Consider the following 26,605-nt stretch of genomic DNA (forward strand, 5'->3'; position numbering starts at 1 on the left):
CCATCAAAACTTTTGTTTCCAATCTGGGTTTCGGGGTCAGACAACGCTGACCCCAAATTAGATATCCAGATTTTTGGTGGGTCAGCACTGACCCATCCAATTTCATACCCGGACCAGGAAACATGTACTGACCCATCCAATTTCATACCCGGACTAGGAAACATGTAGAGTCGGGCCAGGTTGTGGCCCAAAAAGCATAAACTAATCTACCTAAAGATGAAAACTTGGTTCAATTCCCACTCATTGAAAAGACTGAAATGAAGACTATCAGAGCTTAGCCCCAAATAGTGTAGGACAAGAGCAGCTATAGCAATGCCACGTGTAGGACATTAAGAAGCTAAGGCCCTCCATCTTGTGGGCCCTGGCAGGCCACCCAATTAAAAGATATTCTCCTCTTGATTAAGTGTAACTCTTAAGTAATTCTGTTGGATGCTGATTGCTGGCCTAATGTTTTGTAAGCGTCCCATTTATCCGATGGCCCCACGGCCCCCACCCTATTGATGTGCCTTGGACCTTAAAAAATTCTCGAAACTTGTCATCCCATGCCTCCATGTTTTAGGTTTGGACTTCGGCAAGTAGAATATAGCTTCTGACAATCATAAAAACGTCTCTTATATTTTAACTTTAGTAAAAACTTCTCTTTTATTTTCAAAAAATCGATAAAAACCTTCCTTCGGTTAATAATCAAAACGGAAAATATATAAAATTACATTTTTATCCTAATACATCATCTAAGCTATTTGTAAAATATCTAAGTAATCCTTCTACACCACAGAAAAAAATATCCAGGTGAAATTGTAAAAGAGCTATCTAAACTCATCAGCGCCATGATGAAACAGTGAGAAGGGGAACGCTATTCCATGCAAGCGAAAGAAACCCAAGTGGTGATTCCAGTAGAGAATACGAAGAACTGTAATTGTAGTTCCATAGAAGAATCTTTGCCTGATTCATCGCATAATGGCTAAGAGCCACAGATTCAAATCCACACCCTTCAGTCAAAACCCTCCACCGCTCCTTTTCCTCCATTCTTTCTTGTCTCATTGGCCCTTCTTCCGGTCCAACAACACCATAAATCCGCCTCCCAAGCAGAGCAAACTTTCAATACGAAGGCGCTCCGTAGAGTCTCTTGTCAAAATCGGCTCAAGCGACTCAAAGATCGCCGAGTAGTACCGCAACGCAGTCTTAAACCGATTGAGGAAATCAACCTGGTTCAAGCCTGCCTCGTACTCCCCGAGCGTCACGACTTTGGGCTTCGGAGATTTCACCAGCCGCAAAGCCCTCTCAACGGCAACTGTTGTCTCATCCAACAGGTTATACAACTGAAGCATGAAATTCACTGCCAAAACCTCGGTTGTGTCAATTCAGAATGATTCGTTAAGCTCGTGAATCGGCATCAAGATAGGCTCGAACTCAAAATTTAGATCGAGAAGCTCAGCGAAATCATGGAGACGATTGCCAGTGGCGGACAGAGATTCTGCCGGTTATCCCCCGAGTGCGGGAGCATGAATGCCGGATATTCGGATGCTAGAGGGTTTCCCGGTGGACCAAATTGCCAAGGCTTGGAGGAGCGTCACCCCCACTGAACTCCTTTAACTATTCCGAAGTCGACGATGTGTATCTGATTCGCCATCTCAGTCGTTTCGAGTATCGCTTGGTTCGCCGCCAAATGGGCAAACTTCGAATATGCGCACTGGGCAGTCGTCATTTTAAGGCTTTATAAGGGAGTGTGAAATCCTCCGATGAGGTCTCAAACATTGGTGCGGTTCTCCCAGTTTTTGAAGAAACCCGACTGTAAAGAGCTTCAACGAAATAAATGACAACTCTTTCCATCGGATCGCCACATTCGGACACTGACTCCTGGAGTCGAATAAGTAGTTTGACGGCTCATTCCAGTGCAGAATCGGCTAGTCGAGCACAGTTCAGGAGAGATTTCAACAGCGACGATGTAGATTCTGCTTCATGTGATTGAGCTACGATAACTGCAACATCACCCACCTAGTTGAACGGCGGCAGTTGAGTCGCTGTTTGTGAATCATCAGCTAGTGGTGGGGGTGGGGGTGGAGGTGGAGGTGGCGGCAGCAGTAGGCCCACGTCGGAACTTGAACTTGGAGCGTGTTGGGATTTTTCTGGGTATCTAAGAATATGAGCTGATTGAGATTGGACGGGGAAGGAGAGGAGAGGTTGAGCCGATTGGAAGGGATTGCGTTGCAGAGAGAACTCATGGTTGTGCCATGTGTCTCAATTAGAGGGGTAAAATAGGCATTTTTAAAATTTTATCATCGGTTTACTGTTTTTCGTATTGGTGGTTGTGGGAAAGGAGGTTTTTATCGAATTTTTTAAGTTAAACTATGGAGAATGTTTTTATGATTTTCAAAAACTTTATTTTATTTTATTTATTATATAAAAATTTAGGACATGATGAGTATTAGACATTTTAAAAAGTTACCGTGAATTTAAAAGGAATTCTGATTCGGAATGATTTCGATTCCGATTCCTATTGAGACTACAAACCAAACGGACACTAAATGTAATTTGGTGATTTCGTAGAATTAGCAGATTTACAGAAACGTTGGATTTGAGTTTTTTTTTTTTTTTTTTTCAAGTCACAAAGGCAAATGCATTCATTAAATTGGAATTTTTTTTTGCAAGAAAAACTCAGAAACGTTATATAGGTGAAGTAGGAATATTACATGACGAGTAGGTGCTGCTGCTTTCAGAATGGGGATATAAATATTTACAAGTGTTATATGCAAGTTCATGAGCAGCAGTATTAGCATTTCTTGTTATATGGTTAATATCTATATTATCAAAATATACCATCATATTATAATATTTGTATCTAAAACTTAAAAGATCCCATTCTAGTTCGCTTTCTGCCCGGATGCCTCGAACCACTTCTGCTGAGTCGCAAAAAACTAGTGCCAATTTGATTTTCAGTCTTGCCATTCTGCCTGGGTTGCTGATGATGCTTTGACTGCTCGACCTTCTGGCATGTAACACTGAAAAATCTCTAGCCAATAGCTGCTGTTCCTGTAATTATTCTGAAGGCTCCATCAGTGAAAATCAAGTAATCGAACAGTGAACTAGTGGTTATTCTCCACCTAATTTCTTGTTTTCTGTTATGTGAACTTGGACACATAATTGTGTAGATGGCCTGACCACCCCCAAACACTCCCATGCATAGAATATCTACATGCATAGAATATCTATAGAGGGAGCAAAGCTACAAATATATTCTACTCCCACTTCTTTCCCAATCAATGTGGGATAAAAAGTTAGAATAAAAAATAAAAGAGGGAGGAGAGAGATTCTTATAAATTTGAATCTCCTTCTAACATTTTCCAAGGCATGGATATTTGAGATGATAAAGGGTTTTGTTTGGTAAAAAAAGCATACCCTGATTTTACACTATATGTGGCTGTTTTAGACTCTTTCCAAACCAGTTTGTCCTCGCTATTCAGGGTCGATCTATGTAGGCAACTGAACACCACTCTTGAATTGGGGTACTCCCTCCGGGAGAGTAGGAACCATGGGTTGACTATTTGGAAGCTTGAGCCATCCTTAACCTGCCAAAACAAGCATTTCTTTGTCTCATCCAATACGGCAACCACGTTTTTCCACCATGGGGAGTCCTGCGGTTTCTTTTTTAAGAAGAACAAGGATTTGTTTTTTATATATTTCTCCTTGATATTTGCACCCACAAACCCCGATTGCTAGTAAGTAATCTCCAGACTTGATTGAGAAATAGGGCCTTGTTAAAATCACCCATTCTCCTAAACCCCAACCCTCCCTCATTCTTTGGTCTGTACAGCTTGTGCCAAGCAATGGTGTGCATGCCACTCTTCGTCGAGGAACCCCCCACCAAAAATTTCTTTGAACTTTCTCCATTTGGTTTATTACTCTTTTTTGCAGGATGGATGTCGACATTGTGTATGATGGCAAAGCTTGTAGAACTGATTTAACAAGGATAGACCGGCCAGCCTGCGATAAGAATCTACCTTTCCAAGCTGCCAATTTAGAGTTTACTTTCTCCATCAACTCAAGATGGGGAGACACAATTTTGCCTTGAAAGCATAACTTTTCTCCTAGATATCTTTCATGGGTCTTCAAGGACTTCATTTGAAGAATCTACAGCATGATTTTTTTCTTTTTTCTATGAACACAGCTGCTAAACATAGCACCCGATTTTGCAAGATTTATTTTCTCCCCTGAAATATTTCCAAACATTTTCAGGAGCTCTTTCACTTTTTTAACCTGGGAAGAGGTTGCCTTCCACATTATTAGACAATCATCAGCAAAAAGAAGATGACTAATAGCAGTACCTCCTCTACAAATTTTGATTCCTTGTAATTCTTTGTTATGTTCTGCTTTTCCAATGAGGCTAGATAGAGCTTGCATCCCTATTATGAACAAATAAGGCGATAGGGGATCTCCTTGTCTAATCCCATTGTTCATATGGAAAAATTATCTGTGTGCCATTAATTTTGATAGAGTGAGGGAGTATTTATACAAGTTTCAACTAATTGGCACCATTTTTTAGTGAACCCTATCTGCTTTAGCATTTTGCTAATGAAATCCCTTCTCATTCTATCATAAGCACTTGACATGTCAATTTTCAAGACAACCCAACCGACTCCCTTTCTTTGTTTTCTTAATTTGTGGAATACTTCTTTTGCCACCAGAATGTTATCGACACCTTGTCTTCCTTTTTATAAAAGCTGATTGATTTGGGGCTATTATTTTGTCAAGGAGAGGCTGCATTCTTAGGACCAAAAATTTGGAAATAATTTTGTATAGCACATTGCAAACACTCAAGGGTCTGTATTGTTGGAGTTTTTCTGGGTTTCTGGTTTTGGGGATATAGACAAGGTTAGTGGAGTTCAGATTTGGTGGCATTAGTCCAGAAATGAAAAAACTCCCTAATAAAATTACAAATTCCTTCTTTTAATATTCCCCAGTACCTTTGGTAAAACAACGGAGTGAAGCCATCCGGTCCCGGTGCTGAGTGGGATCTCATGGATTTCACTACTTCAACTTCCTCATCAGATGGTATTCTCATTAGGTCTGCAGCCTCAGCTTTTGAGATTCTGTTTCGAATCAGATCATGAACCTCAACAACCTCCTCTGGCTGGGGACCACTTATTGAAATAGCATGTTTTTTGAGTTGTAGAGCAATCTCTTCCAATATTAAAGTTATTTCTCTCATCATTCTTTTACAAACTCTGTTCCATTTAAACTTGGTCATCTGATAGAAATACCTTAGGTTTCTATCACACCATTATCTCTTGTTTGCCATTCTTCTTTAACAATATCATTGCATTCCTCCTCTTCAGCCCACATCAGTAGAAAATGAAACTGCTTCGGGCCAGAAGTTGTATGTGCGATTGTGTCAACAAGGAGGATAGCATGGTCTGAGTAAATATTTCTATATATTCTAATTTTAGCATTTAGGAACTTTTCATGCCACCAAGGGGTTGCCAGACCCTTATCTAATTTTTCTTTTACCTGTTGACATCCTTTTTTCCCATTTGACCAGGTGTAGTTAACCCCCTTTGTTTCAATTTCAAGCAGAGCATATTCTTGGATTAAATTGTTCAGGTGTTTGGATGTTTGGCCTGGTCCGATGCTATAACCTTGATAATCTTGGGCTTCTGTTATGTCGTTTAAATCACCCACCATCATCCAATTTTCTTTATTACCAATGAGCTCTCTGAACTCCCTCCAATAGTTTGCTCTTTTAGTTTTATTTGGGTGACCATACACTAAAAATAGCCACCAAGGCGGCTCTGATGGTCTGTTTTTGATGTTCAGAATGATATTTCTCTCTGTAATTGTGATGATTTCGACGAACATGCCTGCCTTCCAATAACACATTAGCCCTCCTACTAAACCTTTTGCTTCTATTCCACACCCCTCTCCGTACCCTAGGGTCTTCCCAAGTTTCTCCATTTTTTCTGATATTCCGCTTCCGTTTCTGATAGGAAGACTAAGTCCGGTTTTTTTTCTTAATTTTATTTGTTTTTTCAGGTATAGTTTTTTATTTGGGTCATTACACCCCAGTATGTTCCATATCAAAAACCTCATTTCAGTATTTTCAGCTATGAGCTTAGACAGAGAATGAGGGTGAAGATAAACACTGGTGATATAATGACAGACGCTAATAGTACAGGAAACAAACCAAGGAACAATACTAGACAAGATAGATGACTCACCTGACAGTGGTTGTAGAAAGGTAGTATCGCAAGTAGTAGCTCACTCCCCGTAGGGGATAGGTGCTCAATCGTCTCTTCCCAAGTGAAAGCCTCACTAGTGTCATTTTTTGCTGGTTTGTGACCTTGGCCTGACGCTGATGGAGTATAAGGATCCAAGGGTAGATTGCTGGTGTTGGTCTCCTGAGACTTCTCCTTGTTGCGTTTTGGCTCCAGTTCCTGCATTTGGAAAGCTGCCCGTCCTTCTGGTTCGAGGATTAACGTTCTGGAGAGTGGGATAGGAATTTTCGCCCTCCGTTGTTTAAAGGTGAAGCATGTTATCAGCCACATGTCACGGGGTAGTTCTGAAGCGGAAGAAAACCCCTGCGACGTACAGGACAAGCCTTTATTTGATGCGAGATTAGGAGTTGCCCGATAAGATGACTCTACTAAGTTCAATAGCACTAGATCATGATATCAAATCGCATGGCCGAGGACTCAGCTGGCTCTAGACGGTCTATGGGAGGTGCCTTTTACATGCTAAAGGAGAAAACCATGATGTAAGGCGACTTGGTGCCGATGTGAAGGTTCTCTTGTATGCCGATGATGTAGGCAATTGCGTGCCACTGATGATAGACAATTGTTTGCGCCGGAACACACACATACGTTATAGGCAATAGGATAGCTCATTCAGCTTAGGCAAGGGACTAGCATGGTGAAGGGTCATGCTTGAGCCAGGCCTGCATGCCAAGCCTCCCTTGAGTGTCGGCAGCGCAGGTCAATCTATGCACTGTCTCCATGAGCAAGTGTGCACTCATGAGGAACCCTAATAGTCATGCTAGCCATTAACCAAAACCGCTCTGCAAAGGATATTAGTCTAGAAGTGCCAAGGTTAATCACCCAAGGAGGTTAACCACCCCTCCTCAAAAAGTACGTTAAGCTTTTGGTGATCTACCTAAAAATGGCATCAATTCTCTCAAAATTCTTACAAGCGAAAATGAGATGGTGTCACTTAAGGTAAGCCCGCCAAGCATACGTGATTTTATAAGGACATCTGAATTTCCCCTCCTCACCATGTGTGTCTGCTTCTCCAACACTTTTAACACATGTTTGGCTTCGTTGGTTATGGAACTGACACGTGACTGGGGAGCCCGCAGCATGTCTGCCACTTGTGGTTTTTTTGGCTTCCATGTATAGCAGACTTTCTCTTTCTAACTTGATGAGTTGACTCGCCCGATTTCCCTTTCCTTTAGGATCAACCATGTTGCTCACGTGAATCTCTAAGAAGCTTCCTTGGATCCTTATCTTTCCGACAGGCCAGGGCACCAACCTGCAGGTAAAAAACAACACTACTTGGACAAGTCAGGTCATTGAGGCCTTTCCCCTACGGTGATTAACACTCCTAGGACATATTTGACACTAACTTTGGGATGAAAAATACAGTAAATAAAACTGATTACAGGAGAATCACTTACAGTGCCTAACAGGAGGAGCAGGTAACGGGAATCACACAGAGTTCGTAGAAACAAGAGAATGAGATACAAGTAACTGTAAACTTGTGAATAACGTACTAATGAGGCTCAAAAATGCGAGTTTAAAATTAACTAAGGTAATGACTCAGGATCAGAAAACTAACTACAGTGTAAGAGTCATGATTACAGAGGGATACAAGTGACTGAGGTGGTATGCATGCAAGCAGCCAAGGTGAGGCGATGGGACTTCGATGGTGAGCTACCGGCCACTTGTCAAAAGCTCTTGCATGCAGGGATCCAACGTGTACAAGGACTTACTTGACATGGAGATTGATACTTTAGCTACGGCACCAAACTTGGCTGGGTTTACACGATTACAAGCTCATAGCTGAAGGAAGAGTAACTAACTATCTGGTTAACACGATTGCAAGCTCATAGCTGAAGGAGATGGAACTCGGAAGGCGGGCTTTAGCTACGGCACCCCGTCACCAATTGGAAGGCCGTGTGTTCCGAACACCTATTTCCAGTACCAACTACTTGAATCAGTCAATGCACCTCCCCGAAGACACACAAGGACACAAATAAAGTGGAGTTTCACTATAATATTTTTTAGGGTAAATTATAAAGACTCTCTATACTGTGGGGTGACCCCCTTGTACTATGACCGTGTGTTCCTTCACATTTTTCTTTCTCTCCCCTACTCTCTCTTCTTTCCCTTCCCCTTTCTCTCCCCTTTCTTCTCCCCGCTTTCCTTCTCTCAGTCATACCCGCCTCAACTCATTGTCCAGATGCTCAGCCGACAACAACAGTTACGAGTAGTGAGTGAAAACGGTAGAGTTCACGGCCTTTGATTGACTTGAACAGTTCTGAGGCGATTCTTTCTCCTCTCCTGAGTTCATCGTCATCCCTGAAGGTGTTAATGCCTCTTTGAACCAAAGCGCTGTAGAGATGATCAGTGAAGTTTTTACGAATGTCTTCGCCTCTGAAACTCAAGAGTCAAGAAGCCATCATAATTCCAACGACTAGTACTAGTAGGGGAAGGAGACCATGGAAAAGCTACTCGTGTTCTCTTCGCCATGGAAGCACGAAAGTAGCTCCTGGAGATCAAGCAATGTCTTCAGACCCAAATCCACTAGATGGTGGATGCTTCTCGATTCTGAAATTTTATCCAAGTAGGGATGCAGTGGATTGGCTTAAGTGGTGAATCCGCCTTGCTCCGATCAGATGTCAGGTTGGTTTAACCAAATCAATCTTCGGTAAATCCATCTTGATTTACCAATTCCTATGTAGCTCCAGGAATTCAGAGCAACCAAAAGTTACGGATAGTGATGTTCTCTTCAAAATGAAAGAGCTGTTCTAGCTGGTGTTCACCAGAGCTTAAAGAGCTTACCCTGCTTGAACTGTGGCCGTCAGCAGAAGCCGCCTTTTTCTGCTTCTTAGGATCTGTTTTCAGCTACTTTGAACGACTAACAGCCGGCTGACATTGCAAGAGTCAACCACCATTCACCAAGATCAAATTCACCATAATCACCAAAGCCGATAATGCCCTTTTTTTTGTCATCGCAGCTGTTTGTATCGTGAGATCGGGAAAGATGAATAGTGATTTTTTTCCAATTGTTCGAATATTTATTACAAGGGTACTATGGGAATTAAAACGACAAATTTCAACGGAAAATTTGTCATAGTACAAGGGGTCTTAGGAATTTTTGTCATATATCCTATATTAGGGGAGCGTTTGTAATTTAACCTACTTTTTTTCATTAAATTAAATTTAAATTAGAATAAATTTAAGGGTTTGCAACTTTTTGTCCATAATATCAATAAAAAATAATAATTTTATAAAATAACAAAAATAAAGTAGCTTTCGAGTACATGAAACTTCGGTGTAGGACGCATTAACGGTGGTTCTCGCGGGAAAAAAAAGGACGCATTAACGATTCTTTATTCGTTATGTTCGGTGGAGGAGAACAAAGTCCGAATTGGTCGACGCATTAACGGCGGTTCTCACGGAAACGGCGTCGTCGCTGTGTTTTTGTACCGTATGCAAAAACCGTTATGGTCGATGAAGGCGGCATCTCCGTACTGGTAGAGATCGTGGAGGTAGGACACAGAGATTTTCCGGTTTTCCGTTCTAAGAGAGGAAAGAATGAAGGGCTTGAACAGTGTCATTGCCCTTCCTTGATATTTTTGAAAAAAATTACCCATTTTTTAACAGCACTCTACAAATGGAATCTACTCGCACAGATTAACGGTCTCATGTGCAGCTCGTGCGTGTATCCTGACACACACCTATCTGGATTTCTCTTTCGTTCCATTCTTTCTTAGAGATGCTTCTTCCCTCTGCCCCCTCCCTCTTCTCATCTCCTCCGTCCCCGTCTCTGTTCTTCGAGTGGAGGGTGGTGTTGTTGTTTTATCAAAAGGCCCGAAAACACAAATACACATGGACAGTCTGTCACGGACGTGGTAATAGTGGAGATCGAACTCTTCTCCTCGGTGGTAACTGGTAATGGCGTCTCTTTTGGAATCTTGCTGGCTGGTACTGATTCCACGTCTACTTCTACTCTTGTTTTTACGGTTCAGATGTCGTTGTCAGTTGTTTTGGTTATGTTCTGCTTCTATATCTTTTTCCTTGAATTTTGATCTTTCTTTTCTTGTTCGAATCTCTGTTTTTGTTTATGACGTTGTTGGTCTCGGATCTGTGGGTGTCTCGACTTTTACAGAAATGATTGTTTTCGTTTCATCTCGTTCTGTTTTTGAGATGGAAATGCAGGGTGATTTCATTCTTTTTCTTTGATTCATTTTTGCTTTCTTTCTTTATTTTTACTTTTTTCAGTGCGAAGCGAGATTATAGTTCAGCTATTGATGGCATTTTTTTTAATTATAGCTTTGAATATTTTGATCCGATAATAATCAGAACTTATGTTTGTAAGTTGTTTTTATTGCTATGGACTGATGCTGTAATAGTGACAGCTCGGTTTTAATCATACTTTGATTATGTAGAAGTAGTGATTCAAACGTTAAACATAATCCTTCAATGCCGTTAACATGTCCACATGTCCGTCAATCTGCATGGTGCAATAAACAATTGTATTCTATTTCTACATAAGTATGTGCTGTATTTTGTTTCAATGGTGGAATTATAATTCCCTTTTTTGTTCTCATTTTTGTTCTCTTACTTCCTTTCTCCTCAATTAATAAAATGTTACTTGTAAGTACATTTGTCTTCCTAAGGATACTGATCGTAGATCCTTTTCTGGGTTGGCCATGCGTTTGTATGAGAATTTCTGTTTAAACCGTCAAATCTCCCCCATCTTCTGGGGGGAAATGTTCTTCTGAGTTTTACCTTAAAGAGATACATGGAGAGCGATGTTTTTTTCCTGTGTGTGTGTGTGTTCATCCAGGATCCTTTTTATTTTCTTGTATTTGAATGCTTTCATAATCTCATTGGTACATGATGGATTTGTTATCTAATTGTAAGACTTTTCTTTGTTTATGATGTAGTATCTGGTCACTCGCTTCAGTAATTTTCAACTGGCTTCTTTGGGAAGCTTCTTCCTTCATGAGGGTGTCTTTTTTCTTGTAGGGACTTCCTTTTATATATCTTGAAAGGGCAGGATATCTGAGCAAATACAAAATCCAGGTGCTTTCTTCTCTCTTGGTTTTCCTTTTGTTTTGGATAAATACTCTTGGGTTTTTAATGAATTGGAATATGAAAGTGAGAATCTTACCTCTTTAGTATCTCATAACCTTTCCTTTTCAGTGCATGTGGAAGCCATATACTGATATACAAAGCTGTTTAGGATGTCGCAGCTCTTAGAATGGCCACTTCATGTTATTTTCTATTTTTAAAATACTGGATCACATGTCACCAATTCCATATCCAAACAAACCTATGTAAAAGGACACATTCACTGCGTTACCTTCATGTTGTTCCCATTAATTATATAATTTTTATGGTAAAGTAAGGTAGATATTGAACATGGTCTCTTTCTTGCTGAATACTTCTGGTTTTCCTCCATGAAATACAATTTGGTATTTACTTTCCACTAAAATTTATAAAAATTAATTAATCAGATCAACCTGATAAATGCTCAAACATTTGGCTCAGGAACTGTGTTTTATGTTTCTATTACCTACTATGAATTTTTTTCAATTGCCTCAAGTTCAGTTCTATGAACAGACATGAATTCTGAAGTAGAAGTAATTGAAAGTTTGTAGAGTTTTTGTTGAATAATCTCATCATTAAGGTTCCATCACCACAAATTATTCTCATAACTATTCGTAAACAAATTTACTTTTTTTTAGTTTACTTATTTTTTAAACAATATAGAATTCCATTAAGGAGAAACTAATGGTTGTTTCTGTTGTACTGAAATTGTCTCTAGATAACCATTGTCGTCCTGGTATTTTCAGGTTCTTTAGATGCTAAAGCATCAAATTTCCAAGAATTATATAGAAACTCGTGCTTATATTATTTTGAATGAACTTCTTTTTTCCTTCTATTTCTGTGTTTTCCATAAAGTAGTAAGCAACATGCAGTTTGGAGTGACTAGATGTTTGTGGTTTTTCAGGAATGTAGTATCACTGCAAATATTGCTCTCCTTTATACTTGAAGATTTTGTATTCTATAGGATTTTACATACAAAATGGTTATACAAGCATGCCCACAGTGTCCATCATGAGTAAGTATTATAGCCATTTCTAGTAATCAAAATAGTTGACAAACCTCCATCTTAGTTGCTCTTCTATCAGTAAGTACACTTATAGGGGACTTTTGCATCATGGCCAGATATGCTACTCCATTTGGACTGACTTCTGAATATGCCCATCCTGCTGAAATATTGTTCCTTGGCTTTGCAACCATTGTTGGTCCTACAATCATCGGGCCTCATCTGTTTACTTGGTGGTTATGGATGGTATTAAGAGTTTTGGAGACAGTTGAGGCCCATTGTGGGTACCATTTCCCTTGGAGCCCCTCAAATTTGTTTCCTTTGTATGGAGGGTGAGTTTCTATGCTACTTGTTATTGCTTCATTTTTTTTGGCAGAAATCTTGTCGCTCCAATTTGGAGCCTGTTTGTTTATGTCTTTTTTTTTATGCCTGAAGCATTTGTTATAAAATTTTACAGAGCTGATTTTCATGACTATCATCACCGACTACTTTATACCATATCTGGCAACTACTCATCAACTTTTGTTTACATGGATTGTTAAAGTTCTTGCAGCCTCCATTTTTTAAATATGGTAGTTCTTTTGTGTGCTTATTTTCATTTCTACTCTTTTTGACATTTTACGCTTGTTGATTCTGGTGATTCACTTTTTATTTACTAATTACTGGCATGCAATATAATGTGATCATCTTTCTTTTGATTTTGGAATTTGGTATACATTTGATATACACCTTGTGTGATTACTTGATCTGTAATCAAAGATATGTGTGAATGCCATTTAGAGGTGAAGGAAATACTATATTTGTTCTTTGAACAACCAGTGCTAAATAACAAAAATTTAAGTAGGAATGGAAATGGTCCAAGAACTCATTTGATCTATGTAGGCCCAGGGCCCAACAGACAATTTTTTACCCTCAGCTGTGGTACGATCCAAAAATTTGGTTTCCCCATAAATGCACCATGCAACTTACCAGTTGGAATTTTGGACCACACACGTTAAAAGCTAGCATCCAAATCATAGTAGCAGAAAAGGATAACAATAACACTCTTTAGATGGCTAAGCTGATTTAGGGGAAAATTTAATTAGAAAATGAAAACACCAAGGTCTTAAATGTGTTTATTGAGAAATATCTACTCTCATGGAAAATAAATATTTTCATAACTATGCTTGGGAAGTTGTAGGAGAATTGTATTTTGTGTTGCTACTAGCAAATTCATCTGCCTGATACAGGGCTTTCCAAAGAATCATGGAGGACACAGTCAGGTCTTACATCTATAATTTCTCCAACTGCTGCTGTAAAAAGGCTGGACAAAATTTTACAGTGTTTGATTGCAAAGGAAATGCGAGAAAGATAAGAAATGAAAGAAGAAAGAGAGGAAGAAATGAAAGATTTCTTTTAGGAGAGAGTGGGGCCAATTTTGCTTTCTGTCACCTCCTCTGCTTCTCTACCTTCTTGGGAAGGAAATGAAAGGAGGTAAAAGAGAAAATTTATCCTTGTCAGCCAAGAGGAAAGTTTCTTTCCTTTCTTCTACTTTATTTACGACCAAACACAGTGTTTTTTTTGTCAGTAGTCAACCAATTTAACTTTTTGGACTTTGGAGAGATAAAAAGGCTTTTATCTCCCAGCTCATTCTTTTCTTACAATTGTACCCAGAAAATTTTATCTTTCCCCACCTCTTCTTATGCTAAAGTATCAGCCATACTGTTTGCAGCCCTTTGCACCCATTGGAATCTCACTTCCATTTCTCTAGCCAACCAACTGAATTTCTTAATTTCATTTTTGTAAGACCATAGAGCTGCCTCTCTCCTCTGCAATAATCCAATTTACCATTCTTGAGTTTCCTTGCATAATTAATTTATTCAAATTCATTATCCTTGTGCTTTGCACACCATCCATGACAGCATGCTCTCCCTTATAGAATCTCCTAAGCTAATTGGTCCTGATAACATTGTCAATATATGACCTCCCACATTTGTTAAGGTACCTGGTACCTCCTACCCCTGATGATCCTGGATTTCCCATACAACCGTAGTGTTATTACTATCAAATTGGAAAATGCTAGTGAATCAACTGAATTCAACTCAAACAAGCATTGTCCCAACTATTCATCAAAAAAACTATATGGGATCAGCTAAGATTCTGGTCAATTAGATTAATTGAATTATAAGAGCTGGATGCAACATATAAATACTAGGGCTTCAAATGAGTCAGATTTTTATCTGATCCAATTCAAATTTGATCCTTTTAAATTGGATTCAAATATCTGATAGTACTAAACAAATTGAATTTGAATATGCAAACAGAATTTGTGTACTTATTGGATTGAATTCAAATAAACACTGATTCAATTTGATAACATCTGGTTTGATTCGATTGTATAATGTATATGTATGATATATATCAATTATTTATTTTGTTTAATTTATTGATTTTCAATTTGATAGGTCAGCTTTTTTGATAGGATAGTTGAACCTATCTCTTTACCAAAAGCTGTACTTATTTTGTTATACATAGATAGTTTTGGACTTTTGACGAATAGCTGTATAGCTGCAAAGTTTCTTTTTTTTGTTCCTTGGTTTTTACCACCTTCCCTTCCCTCCTATCGCCCTCTCTCGCACGCAGAACTTAACTGGATCTTCGCACAGGACAGTGAACCAAGGGTTTTTACCCATAAATTATTGGGAGAAAGACGGTTCAGCCCAGGGTCAGAATTTGTAGACACAAAGTACTGTTGGGGTAGGTGCCAGCTCCGAATTGATGCCAATTCACAGGCGGGCGTTGGTGCATAGAGTGTGGGTTGTTGACACTTTGAATGTTTATTGCTCTGCAGTGGAAATCAGAAATCTGCATTGAGCCTGTCTGTACTTTTCTGTAAACTATTCCACAATGATTAGGATTGTTACAAAAATAGGTAAGGGTTAGAGATGTTAATCCATATGAAATATGTGAAAGGAAAATGGGCAAGAGAGAAAGAGAGCCAATGGAGTTGGAACTGTGGAAGGATCACTGGAGATGATAATGCAACAGAGATCGTGGATGCCAAGGTTCGTTTGTACTCACCTTCTCATTCCTCTCAACAAATACAGGGCTGCGGAGTTCCGTGGCTTCGTTTCCCTTGGAAATGTGAAAGTGAGCGTATTGAGAAAATGAAGATCAGAGAGGAAAAAGACAAAATGAAGTAGTGACAGAAGCAGGGATATCTCAGATTCCCAACACAAGCTCTGATCTCTGAAATTTTTTGCTATCAATTTAATTGAACCCTATCATTAGAGGAGGTGAAGGAGATTAAATGGATGGAAGGGGGTGCCATCTCTTGAGATGGAATGGACAAAGCTCCATGGTGGATTTAGTGTATGTTACCGCAGTTGATCATCTATATTATGTTTTACTCTCTTTGAAACATTGTTTTCATTGTTTTTCTATGTTTTGGATTGGATTTTAATTGGATATCCAATTATATCATCAAATCGAATTTGAATATGAATTTGTAAATCCATTGGATTTGAATCAAATTTGAATATGATAAATTTCTTATCAAATTGAATTTGGACATACCCCTATCTGAATTCAATTCAATCTGTTTGCAGCCCAAATAAACACATTGGAACCCTTGTGCTATAGCTTCTTGACAACTTTTGCACAGTAAAGTCAAGACATCCTAGTGCTTAGTTATTGGCATGAGTTGTGTAATTATTCACATTCATTTCCTTTATAATAAGTTGGGTGATAAGTGAGAACTTAGCTACTCTTACTTCTTGAGAGGCTCGGACCAGCAGTTTCTATGGGTTCTAAGAATCTCATCATGGTAGGTGATGCTCAAATTCTGGTGGATTGGATGGAGGACAGATTAATGTCTTTAGAGGGGTGGGCCATTATAATATTGATGCAAGGATTTTGACCCATAGGATGGTTTCTGTTCATTTGGATTTGTATATGTGCTCTCTCTTACCTAATTCACTGGTAAAAACATTAATATAAAGAAGTTATCTATTTTAGGATTTTTGGTAGGGTTCTCTTTTGTAAATTTTCCTACGGGATAGAGCCCTCTTGGCTAGGGTGACGCAGTCTTAGGTTCCTCCCTTTATATGCATCTTATCTACCTATCTATCTATCTAAATATAAATATATTATTATTATTATTATTATTATTATTATTATTATTATTACGGAATGGGTGTATTCTACTTGTGCTAAATGGAATCTACCCGTACGATAAATTGACGGTCTCATGTGCAAGCAGCTCGTGCGTGTGTATAGATGGAAGCTAAACAGCGGCCCATTCGTCCTTCCGATAACCACCACCACCACCCCCAACACAACTGTCGGGTTCAGCTACTGCAGCCGAGCTATCCTCTTGCTGCTGGGTAGGTGGCCATTTCTGTGGAGGATTATGGGAAACCGCCGCCACGCCGGCTGTGTCAGTTGAGCCGCTGCCTCCGCTCAAGGAAGAAGACAGGGTTGAGGTAGATGTAGGAGGGCTTTGGCTCCTTCTCGTATCCAGAACTGAGGTAGGCTCACTGCCCAGAAAGCTACTGTCCTTCCACTTCCCTCCAGTAGATGTAGGAGGGCTTGGGCCACTTCTCGTATCCCGAACTGAGGTAGGCTCGCTGCCTAGACAGCTACTGTCCTTCCAATTCACTCCAGATATTGGAGAAATCTCTGCAACTTCTAAAACCCTTTTCCCATGCAAATTAAAGGGCATTCCCATTCCACCAGACAAACAACCCTCAAGAAACCCATTCCACCAGACAAACAACCGCTGTTCTCATCTTCTTCTCCCTCTTTTAAGCTCTTTCTCTCTCCCATCTCCGTAGCTCTATTTCTTCTCTAGTCTTCCCACTTCCTGTCTCTCTATCCTTGTCTAACCCTCCTTGTTCTCTCCTTTATCCTTCTTTAAAAAAGGTAATAAAGCGTCCCTCCCCCACTCCCCCACTCTGCAGTGGAAATCAGAACTGCATTAGGCCTGTGGCCTGTCCGTACTTTTCCGTAAATTTTAATACAAGGAATAATACGTTTATATTTATGTTATGAATTTCTAAATGTCTGGGGATAAAATAATGAATGTATTAGTTTTAGACAATTCCCTGTACTACAAAACATTGGTACTGTACAAATATACGCTTATTTTAATAGATTATAAATGTTGAATTTACCAATAAAATATGAATTTGATTGGCATTACATCTTGTACTTGAGAAATTTGGTTAGCATTATTGACAACAGAGAAATAAGGAACATCATTTTTTTGGCACATTCTGTTTTCACTCTCAGGTAATAAAAGGTTGAGAAAGCTGGAGGCCCTTGACATGAACTATTTCAACACAACAATTTTTCAGTATATTGGTCTTCTTGCACCCAACATTAAAACATTGTATCTCAGTGGAAATGATCTGAGTGGACCAATTACCGATCAAGGTATGTATTAATTAATAGTAGTTGATTGCCAATCGAGTGTATGTTTAATTTGGTTCAATTTCAATTTTGCATTAATTAATTCAGTCACCACCGATGATTAATTTCTTATAGTCTAACATTGTTTTATTTTCCTTTAATTTGATGTAGAGGTGAGCACTTTGAGTGAGTTGGAGTTCTTAGACTTGTCTTTTACTACACTCAGCTATGACTTTCTTCAGAATATAGGGGAAATGGTTTCTCTTAAGTTCTTACGGATGGCTTATATTAAAGGACTCAATGGCACTTGACTACCATTTGAAGGTATGACTTCTTACTATGGGGACTGTCATTGGATTTGGGAATATATGACACGTGTGTAGATCTGATTCTATAGTTGAAATCTTTGCGATTCTCATAATTAATTTGATAATTAATGCAACCATTTTTTTTTGGAATAAACAATGGTGATGAAGTAGAGAACCATATGCATGTTGGTGAAGTAGAGAAAACTACAGTTGTCATTTTTTCCCTATGGTTTTTAGTTTCTGTTTTTTTTTTTTTTTCTAGATTAAATGCCTGGTTGTTCAATTTAATAAAAGGTTGATAATTAATGCAACCATTTTTTTTGGAATAAATGATGGGGATGAAGTAGAGAACCATATGCATGTTGATGAAGTAGAGAAAACTACAGTTGTTATTTTTCCCTATGGAAGGAGATTAAATGTCTTGGCTCTTTATATATAACTTGTCATCCTCTTTGTCTCCTCCTAAGGTTGGGAGTTTTTGTTGGGAAGCCTTCCTAGGAAGAGTTAATACAGGGGATCTACTCCAAAGGAAAAGATCCAACAACTGTTTGTCTCCTCATTGGTGTGTTCTCTATAAGTCTGACGGTGAGTTCGGATATCACTTGCTAATTTCTTGTCGGTTTGTTAAAGCTATTTGGGTATGGCTTACTTATTTGTTTGGATGCAGGTAGACACCCCCCCCCCCCTTGAATGTTCAATGCTTGTTTTCTTCCATGCCTAGTTGGCCAACTAAAAGGGCTAAAATTATGTGGAGGTGTGGTAGAGCTACAGTCTGTTGGACAGTGTGGGAGGAGAGGAACTCAACTCAAGGATCTTCTCAAGTAAAGAGAGAGGTATGGAAGAAATTATAGAGAGCATTCACATTAGAATGACACAATGTTTGAGAACACTGGAGCTGTTCAAAGTGTTTTCAGCTGATGAGTTGTTAAGGAATTCAAGGAGATCACAGATTCAGGCCTATGTAGAAATTTATCAAAAGCTTGCTGGAGTCCTCCACCTATTGGATTCACCAAACTGAATTTTGATGGTAGCAGCATAGGCAACCTAGGGCCTTCTGGAATTGGAGGTGTGATAAGGGATGGAACAGGGAACGTGCTAGCCATGTACTCTGGGCCGATTGGGGTGGGAGATTCATTGAGGGCTGAGATTCTGAGCTATTGAATGAATTCAAAGGGTCAAGGAAATGAAGATCATAAAGGTGGTTATAGAAGGTGATTCTGCAATGGGGGTGAAATGGCTAACAAAGGACAGTGCTATGATGTGGGAATACAGCAATGAAAAGAGGAAATATAAATGGTTAACCAGGGACATGGAAATTCAATGTTATTGGATAAAGAGAAGTGCAAATGCATTGGCTGATGGTAGGGGTAAATAGAACACATTATTCTGGGCTGTTAGTAAAATAAGTAAATAAATAAATAAATAAAACTTTATGTATTATCAACACAAGATTGGTAAAGGCTATCTTATATTATTTAATTAATTAATTTAGTGTTGTTAGTGGGTTAGGCTGAACTATTGGGCTATTGAGCTCATGAACAGGCTTAGTCCGGTTTGTGGCTCGGCCTGGCCTAAGACTTGGCCCACAGACCAGCCTGGCTTGTGGCATGACATGGGTCCATACGATCTCCAGTTATATATTATATACGATAATTATATAATATATTAATATATAAGTTTATTATATATTTCATTTTATTATAGCATACATAAACAATTGTACACATCAAAATTCATATAAATTAAAATTTTAAGATCTTTTTTTAACTTTTTGTCTATTTATTTTATTTTATGTTAATTTTTTCATTATTTTTTTCAAAAATTTTAAAAAGCATGGCTTAGCTCGATTTGTGGCCCAGCTTGGCCTAAGAATTGGCCTGCAGCATGACACGGGCCTATACGGGCTCAGGTCATATATTGTATACAATAATTATATAATATGTAATATTTATTTTAAAATTTATTATATTATTTCATTTTATTATTGTATATATAAACAATTGTATGCATCAAAATTCATATAAAATAAAATTTTAAGACCCTTCTAAATGTTTTATCTATTTTTTAAATTTATATTAATTTTTTCATTTTTTTTTTCAAAATTTTAGCCCAATTCGTGGCCCAGCCTGGCCTAAGACTTGGCGGGCACAACACAAGCCTACATAGGCTGGGTTGTAAATAAAATGGACAACCCAGCACACTTCGATTGTAAATAAAATGAGAGATAAAGATGGTACACGTTTAGTGGCATCATTGTAAAAGAGAAAGGAAAAAGGATAATTTATGATTGTTTTTTTTTATTTTATTCAATGACACTATTATAATTAATTAAATTTGTAATGATAATGATTAAAAATATGAAAAGAAAAAGATTATATGTTTATAACATTTCAAGTTATAAGATTATAACATCTCATTTAGCTTATATATATATAGAAAAATAGATTTTGACAAATTTTCATTCTTTACCATGCCTTAAGGAAAAACACTTTTAATATCGGAAATTTCCATCTTTATTCACCAAAGACACGTCTGGTAAGAAACTTGTGCTCTGTCCATGGTTGTTACTCAATCCCTCAAACCAAACTGAGGAAGGCATACTTAGATGATGGTCCAGCACGAGGACGTCTTGGGGTCCCAGATTGCGGGGAGCAAGAACTTCTTACCACCGGAGCCATGTGCATTAAATGCACCGCCGGTGGCTGGGTCGATACGGACCTTGCCGGCGTAGCCGGGAAATGCGCCAGTGCCGAACATCTTAGGGCAAATAGTCACGGCCTCGAGCTGACAATGCGGTCCATCCGGGGTGTAGTAGCCAGTGTTGTAAGGATTGGTGACGAGACTAGCCAGTGCTGCAGCAAAGTTGATGACCATGGCGTCAGCGCCCACATCCTTGTTCGGTGGCTTCATTGGCAGAGGCATCTGATCATTAGCCCCGGACTTATAGAACGGCCAAGCGCATGCTTCAGGGCATTCTAGCATCGGATTCCCGATCAGCGTGTACAGCTGAGCGTCCGGCCCCGTGCCCACCATCCCATGGTCTGAGCATTTGCCACTGCACAGATTCTGCACCGAAACATCCTTCGCAGCGAAGATGGCAGTCACCAAATGTGTGTTTCCGCCGGTTGCTTCCTTGATAAGACCTGGTATGAAATCTTGGGTTAAGATTTTACCGATGGAATATGACTTGTCGGTTATTTGCCTGACGACGCGCACTCGAATGGTAGGGCTTGCTTTGGGGCCTCCGGGGACTGCACTTTGATAACTCTCCACCATCTTCCACCATGCCGACACTTGCGGCTCCGCGTGTGTTTTGTCTTTGTTTAGTGAGCGGATGAATTTGCGGATGGCTGATTTCTGGATGCGGCCGACGGTGCCATACCATATCGCGGCAATTTTCAGATCGCCGCTGAGGACAGGACCACCGTGGTATTCAAGGACTGGTTTGCGGTTCGCCGCGTCGTGTGAGGAAGCTGGTACAGGAAGGAGAAACAGAACAACAGCCAGAGTTGAAAGGAAGACAAACTTGTCGGAAGACGCCATTTCCAATTAATTTTCCTCCTTCTTCTTCTGCTTTGCTTAATATATATATATATAGATATAGAGATTCGACACTGTTTGTAACAGAAATAACGAAAACCACCGCAGAACTCGGTGAGCATAATACGGAATCGGTGTGTGACGTGACGACGCTTGAGAAACATCGTTTAATTGAGTCCTTGTCTATTCTTCTTCATTTGTTTTTAGATATAATTAGGCATTTGGGTCTCTGACCCCATCAAAACTCTTGGATGGTAATTGGTAATGCATCAAAATTTGACAGCTCGTTGAAGACGGTGACGCAGCTGCAGAGGAAATGGGAGAATGGTTTGTTTTCCGATGGAATAGCGTTTGCCATGGGATTCTGCATCGATCTGTGTAAGAGCGTATATGTCTCCTCTCAATTCAATCAACTAAACATAGTTGAGTTGCTCGCTCGGCGTCACTCCTGCAGTGGAGGCTTTGGGGTTAAACTTCAAACTCGTGTAAATGGCTAAATACATGGTGCAAGTGCAAATGTACCGGATCATGATTCGATAGGAATTTGAATCCGACTCTTTTTTGTTGGATTCAGATATTCCCTATCGGAATTTCGGATTATATAATTAATACGATCCGATTAAAAATGATTGTATTTTTTTTTTTTGTCTTCTTTATATAGATTGTTACGTTTTCTTTTTTCCTTTTTAACAATTTGTTAAATATTATAGAAATCAAATTTGAATATCCAGCATCCTTAAATAAATTTGGATTTAAATTGGCCTTTGTGAGATCAAATTTGTATTATCAAATATGATTTGGATATACTCTGATTTAAATCTGATTCAATCGGTTTGTATCCCTAATACAGGTACCTGATATGGCTAATCGGCCTCATATGCATCTTGTCCAATCTCTTCTCCACAGTGGAGATCTACTGTTACGATATTAACAATTAACAGTCTTTTAGTAAATTTATCTAGTCATTGGATTTTCTGCAATCATGGAATTTCTGCTTCAGAAACATCTCCGCATGAATTCAACATATATTTACAAGTTGATATATGTGCTGTAAAGTTTTTGCTTGTAAAGGATATGGGCTCTACTATCCCTCGATCCCTTTGATTTTGCCATGGAAATCGTTTGATAATGAAATTTATTATACTATCCTTCCATCTGAGATTTACTTGTGCAATCCCTTCATCTAAATGGGCTTGAGACCATTGGGTTAGAGGAGGATCGAATTAACAATTATTTAATGGCCTTATAAATTTATTTGTTTTCGTTTTAAAACATTTACTACTTAGATAGAAAAGAATTTTGTTTTTAAGATAGTTTTACATTTTTATTCAATTTCCAATATTTTTTATAAACAATTCCTTTTTAAATTTTTATTATTTAATTTTGACATCAAAGGTTGACTCATATATATTGATTAAAAGGTTGAACCGTTAATCCACCATCTGAATAGAAAAATGGTTTTGTTTAAAGGCCAGTTTTAAATTTTGCATTTCATTTTCATCACCAATAAAAATAAGGGGATTTTACTGTTCAATCCACCCCAACAAATCTTAGCTCCACCATACAGTTGGAGCGTATTTAGTGGAATTTAGAATATTCTGATGTGGAGTGTAGTTTATTTATCTCTAAAAATAATTCTTATTTGTTATATTTATTTTTGTTTAAAATGATGAATATATAACATTAGAAATGTACACAAATTGTTTTTCATTTTTTGTAAAGATTTTATATTTTTATTTATTTTTTAAATTTTTATTATTTGATTATGATATCATGTATTAACCCATTTGATCAAAATGCTTAAATTATTTACCCACCATTTGGATAGAAAGAAAAAACAAACCTGCACTTTTCTATTCCCTGTAAAGTTTTCCATTGGATACAGTACAACAAAGCAAATATAAATAAACTGAAGGTTAAATAAATGCTAAGAGACAACATTAACTATGAGCCATTAGATGGAACAACTAGCGCAATCTCTACTGATCACTTTGGAGTAGAGATTATAATCACTCATGTATTTCTCTCCCTCTTTGTGGATCCCAGCATTTGAAAGGGCTTCTCTTATATATATGTGAAAGGGGTGGTCTCCTCTTTCGCCAAATCGCAGCAGTAATTTGATTATTAAAAACAGCATTATAAATATTGTTAAGATTAGTGATTATAATTAATAATTACTGTTATTATAAATATTGTTAATAGACAGATATTTATTTTAAATTTATAAATATTATTAAGATTAATGATTTTAATTAATAATTATTGTTATTATAAATATTGTTAATAAACATATATTTACTTTAAATTAAAATTATAAATACTATTATTAATAAATACTGTTGATAAATTCAGTAATTATTGTTATATTAAAAATAATTAAAAATGTTATTAAAAGTATTGTTATTGATTATTTAATAAAATATTATAATTACTGACTATTACTGATAAATACATTTAATTTCATTTAATTTTGGTGATTATTAATTTAATGAATATTGTTAATAAATCCTATTCATAAATTTAACAATTACTATTATATTAAAAATAACTAAATAATATTATTGATAAATGCTATTAATAATTAAATATTTAATAAATAAAGTTAACAAAAATCAGCAAAAATAATGTTTGTCTTTTTTCTTAATGAATTTCTTTGGTTTAAATTTTTGGGTTTTGTGCTTTGAAGATTATTACATAATGTTAGTTAAAAATTGTAGTTGGATTTATCTTAATGAATTGTTTCAAGGTTCTAAATATCGACATGGGTCAATACGCCCTGTGTCAATGCTTTTTTCATGTTTTACTTACTCTTTTTGAAATCGGTTTAGAGGGGCATGTTTAAGGCCTGGCTACCCTCTGAACCAGTGGCTAACCTGATACACCCCCTGTAGGGGCATATCATGAAGCCACTGACACGATACGTATCGGCCAATACGGGTTGATACGTGTCAATACTTTGAACCTTGAATTGCTTAGGTTTACATTTATAGATTTTGTGCTTTGAAAATTGTTACATTTTGTAAGTTAAAAACATTGCCATTTGATTTTTTTTTTTTGAAATTTGATGACTGTTATACCTAAAATCGTCAAATAATGTAATAATAACAACTGTCAAATAATTATGAAAATTATCAAATATAAATTAAAAGAAATTACCATTATTAGACATAAATTACCAATATTTATAAAAATTACTAAAAATAAATCAAAAGAAATTATCAAAAATTAGTAGACTTTAGGATGATAATTACTTGAAATTATCAAATAATATAATCCTAAATACATTAAAATAATTTTCCAAAAATCATCATAAATTAGTAAAAATGTCCAAAAATAGCCACTAAATTCCAGAAAATCGATAAATTACTAGAATTTACCAATAAACTATCATATAATAAATATAATACATTAGTATATATTTACCAGGAAATTAGTATATAATAGAAATTACCAGAAATTAGTAGAAATTATATAATAGAACTAATTTCCACTAATTGACCAATAAACTATCATCTAATAGGTATAAAAAAATAAGTATATATTGACCAAGAATTCTCATAAATTAGTATAATAGAAATTACCAGAAATTAGTAGAACTTAGCCAAAAATAACCACTAATTTCCATAAAATATTATATTTACCAAGAATTATCATAAATTATTGTATAATAGAAATTACTAGAAATTAGTAGAACTTAGGATGATAATTATTTCAAATTGGCAAATAATATGAACCTAAATAAATTACAAAAATTTGTCAAAAATTGCATTTCGTTTACCCGTGCATCGCACGGGTCCTCACTAGTAAGACATTGAAAGGGTTACATAAGAGAAAAGGTTTTATGTGAAGATAGATAAGTGAATATTTCCCATGATATATTTATAATTAATTTTGTTTCTTTTGCTTTTAGGCCTCATTCGCTTTTCGATAAATTACTTGCCCGGGTTACTTGAGTAAGTTTTTCCTGGGAAACACTTATCTAGGTAAGTGCGTTTACCCATGTTCTTTTATTTCTCCGATAAACAAGGTAATGACCATTTTAGCCATAGAAATCAATTATTAAAAGGGGCATTTTTGTCCCATTCAAGTGTTGGCAACTTTCCCCCTATGTGGGAAAGTTATTTACCCATCTAGTGGATGGCCAGATGGGTATCACTTTCTTGGGTAGATGATACCCAACAAAATAAACTTTCCCTGGTCCTCACATAAAGCTGAAAAAAGAACATGGGATTCTTGGTCAATGGGAACCAAAATCCCATTGACCAACTTTCTCCCTTCTCCAAATCCAAAAAAAGAACGCCCCTTAATGTATTCAGAGGTGGAAGGATTTTTTTTTTCTTTGTGTTTGGGTGGAATTTAATGGGAGGATGAGGGTGGTGTCCGTGGATGACTTTTAGGGTGATGGTTGATGCCTAATACAACCTCAACTGTTTCAAATTTCAAGTAAGGTTTCTTTTAAAATACAAATTTGCTCCTAAGGTTGTGTTTGGTTGCAATGCAAATAAATTCGCACTGATGCAAAACCATGGCCGTGCAAATGATTTGAGTGTAAATTCTGACTTATTTTTGTTTCAAATTTTAGCTTATTGTGTTTGATTGCAGTACAAATGAAGTAAATTAAGACACAAAGCATAATAAAGTAAAATCCAAAGCAAAAGTAAACAATAATTTGCATTTTTTACATTTGTACTATTGCAAATAAATTTACACTGCAACCAAACACAACCTTATATGAGATGAAGGGACAAATTCTGTCCAATGAAAATTCCAAAAAAAAAGACCCACTTGCATTTTTATAACAAAGGATCAGGCTTAATTTGGTCATTAAGAATAATTAATTATCAAACCGGACATTTTTTGTTGGTGATAGGGGTGTCTATAGACCGGTTTTGGGTTGGACCCCATCCAAACCAAAATCAATTTGGATGGATTGGACAGACCAACAAGACATATTAAATTGGACCAATCCAGACTTAAAGGTTCTTATTGGATTGGATTGGACTTGGTCCATCCATGATGAATTTATATTGGATTTG

The 26,605-nt window shown here is 37.4% G+C and overlaps 2 protein-coding genes and 2 pseudogenes across 8 annotated transcripts; 1 reads left to right on the top strand and 3 right to left on the bottom strand.

The window, feature by feature from the left end:
• Window positions 1-640: 640 nt before the first annotated feature.
• Window positions 641-2,229, bottom strand: LOC148843042 (SCARECROW-LIKE protein 7 pseudogene; annotated as a pseudogene).
• A 318-nt stretch (window positions 2,230-2,547) lies between these two features.
• On the bottom strand, window positions 2,548-7,175 carry LOC148843043 (uncharacterized). Of its 4 annotated transcripts, none has more exons than XM_088958558.1 (3): window positions 6,213-6,743; window positions 3,397-3,566; window positions 2,548-3,030 (listed from the first exon to the last, which is right to left on the bottom strand). In XM_088958558.1, the coding sequence occupies exons 1-3, from the start codon at window positions 6,537-6,539 to the stop codon at window positions 2,934-2,936; spliced, it is 594 nt and encodes a 197-aa protein (XP_088814684.1). In that variant the 5' UTR covers window positions 6,540-6,743; the 3' UTR covers window positions 2,548-2,933. The 4 variants fall into 4 exon arrangements, 2 of the variants coding, with proteins under 2 accessions (XP_088814684.1, XP_088814685.1); XM_088958559.1 differs by having other exon boundaries at window positions 2,548-3,041; window positions 6,213-6,680; XR_016103396.1 differs by lacking the exon at window positions 3,397-3,566 and having other exon boundaries at window positions 2,548-3,041; window positions 6,213-7,175.
• A 2,738-nt stretch (window positions 7,176-9,913) lies between these two features.
• On the top strand, window positions 9,914-21,577 carry LOC148843044 (receptor-like protein 9a). 3 transcript variants are annotated; one of them, XM_088958560.1, is made up of 8 exons: window positions 9,914-10,196; window positions 11,244-11,300; window positions 12,232-12,342; window positions 12,450-12,662; window positions 17,602-17,745; window positions 17,893-18,045; window positions 18,497-18,614; window positions 18,697-21,577. In XM_088958560.1, the coding sequence occupies exons 4-6, from the start codon at window positions 12,656-12,658 to the stop codon at window positions 18,030-18,032; spliced, it is 291 nt and encodes a 96-aa protein (XP_088814686.1). In that variant the 5' UTR covers window positions 9,914-10,196; window positions 11,244-11,300; window positions 12,232-12,342; window positions 12,450-12,655; the 3' UTR covers window positions 18,033-18,045; window positions 18,497-18,614; window positions 18,697-21,577. The 3 variants fall into 3 exon arrangements, with proteins under 3 accessions (XP_088814686.1, XP_088814687.1, XP_088814688.1); XM_088958561.1 differs by having other exon boundaries at window positions 9,969-10,196; window positions 11,162-11,300; XM_088958562.1 differs by having other exon boundaries at window positions 10,035-10,163.
• Window positions 20,475-21,572, bottom strand: LOC148843045 (protein EXORDIUM-like 2 pseudogene; annotated as a pseudogene). Its single transcript, XR_016103398.1, has one exon. The product of XR_016103398.1 is annotated as a protein EXORDIUM-like 2 pseudogene (transcript).
• Window positions 21,578-26,605: the final 5,028 nt, after the last annotated feature.

The sequence above is a fragment of the Nelumbo lutea genome, chromosome 8 (assembly GCF_056320005.1).
Source record: "Nelumbo lutea isolate HS-2025 chromosome 8, American lotus-T2T, whole genome shotgun sequence".
NCBI classification, from domain to species: Eukaryota; Viridiplantae; Streptophyta; class Magnoliopsida; order Proteales; family Nelumbonaceae; genus Nelumbo; species Nelumbo lutea.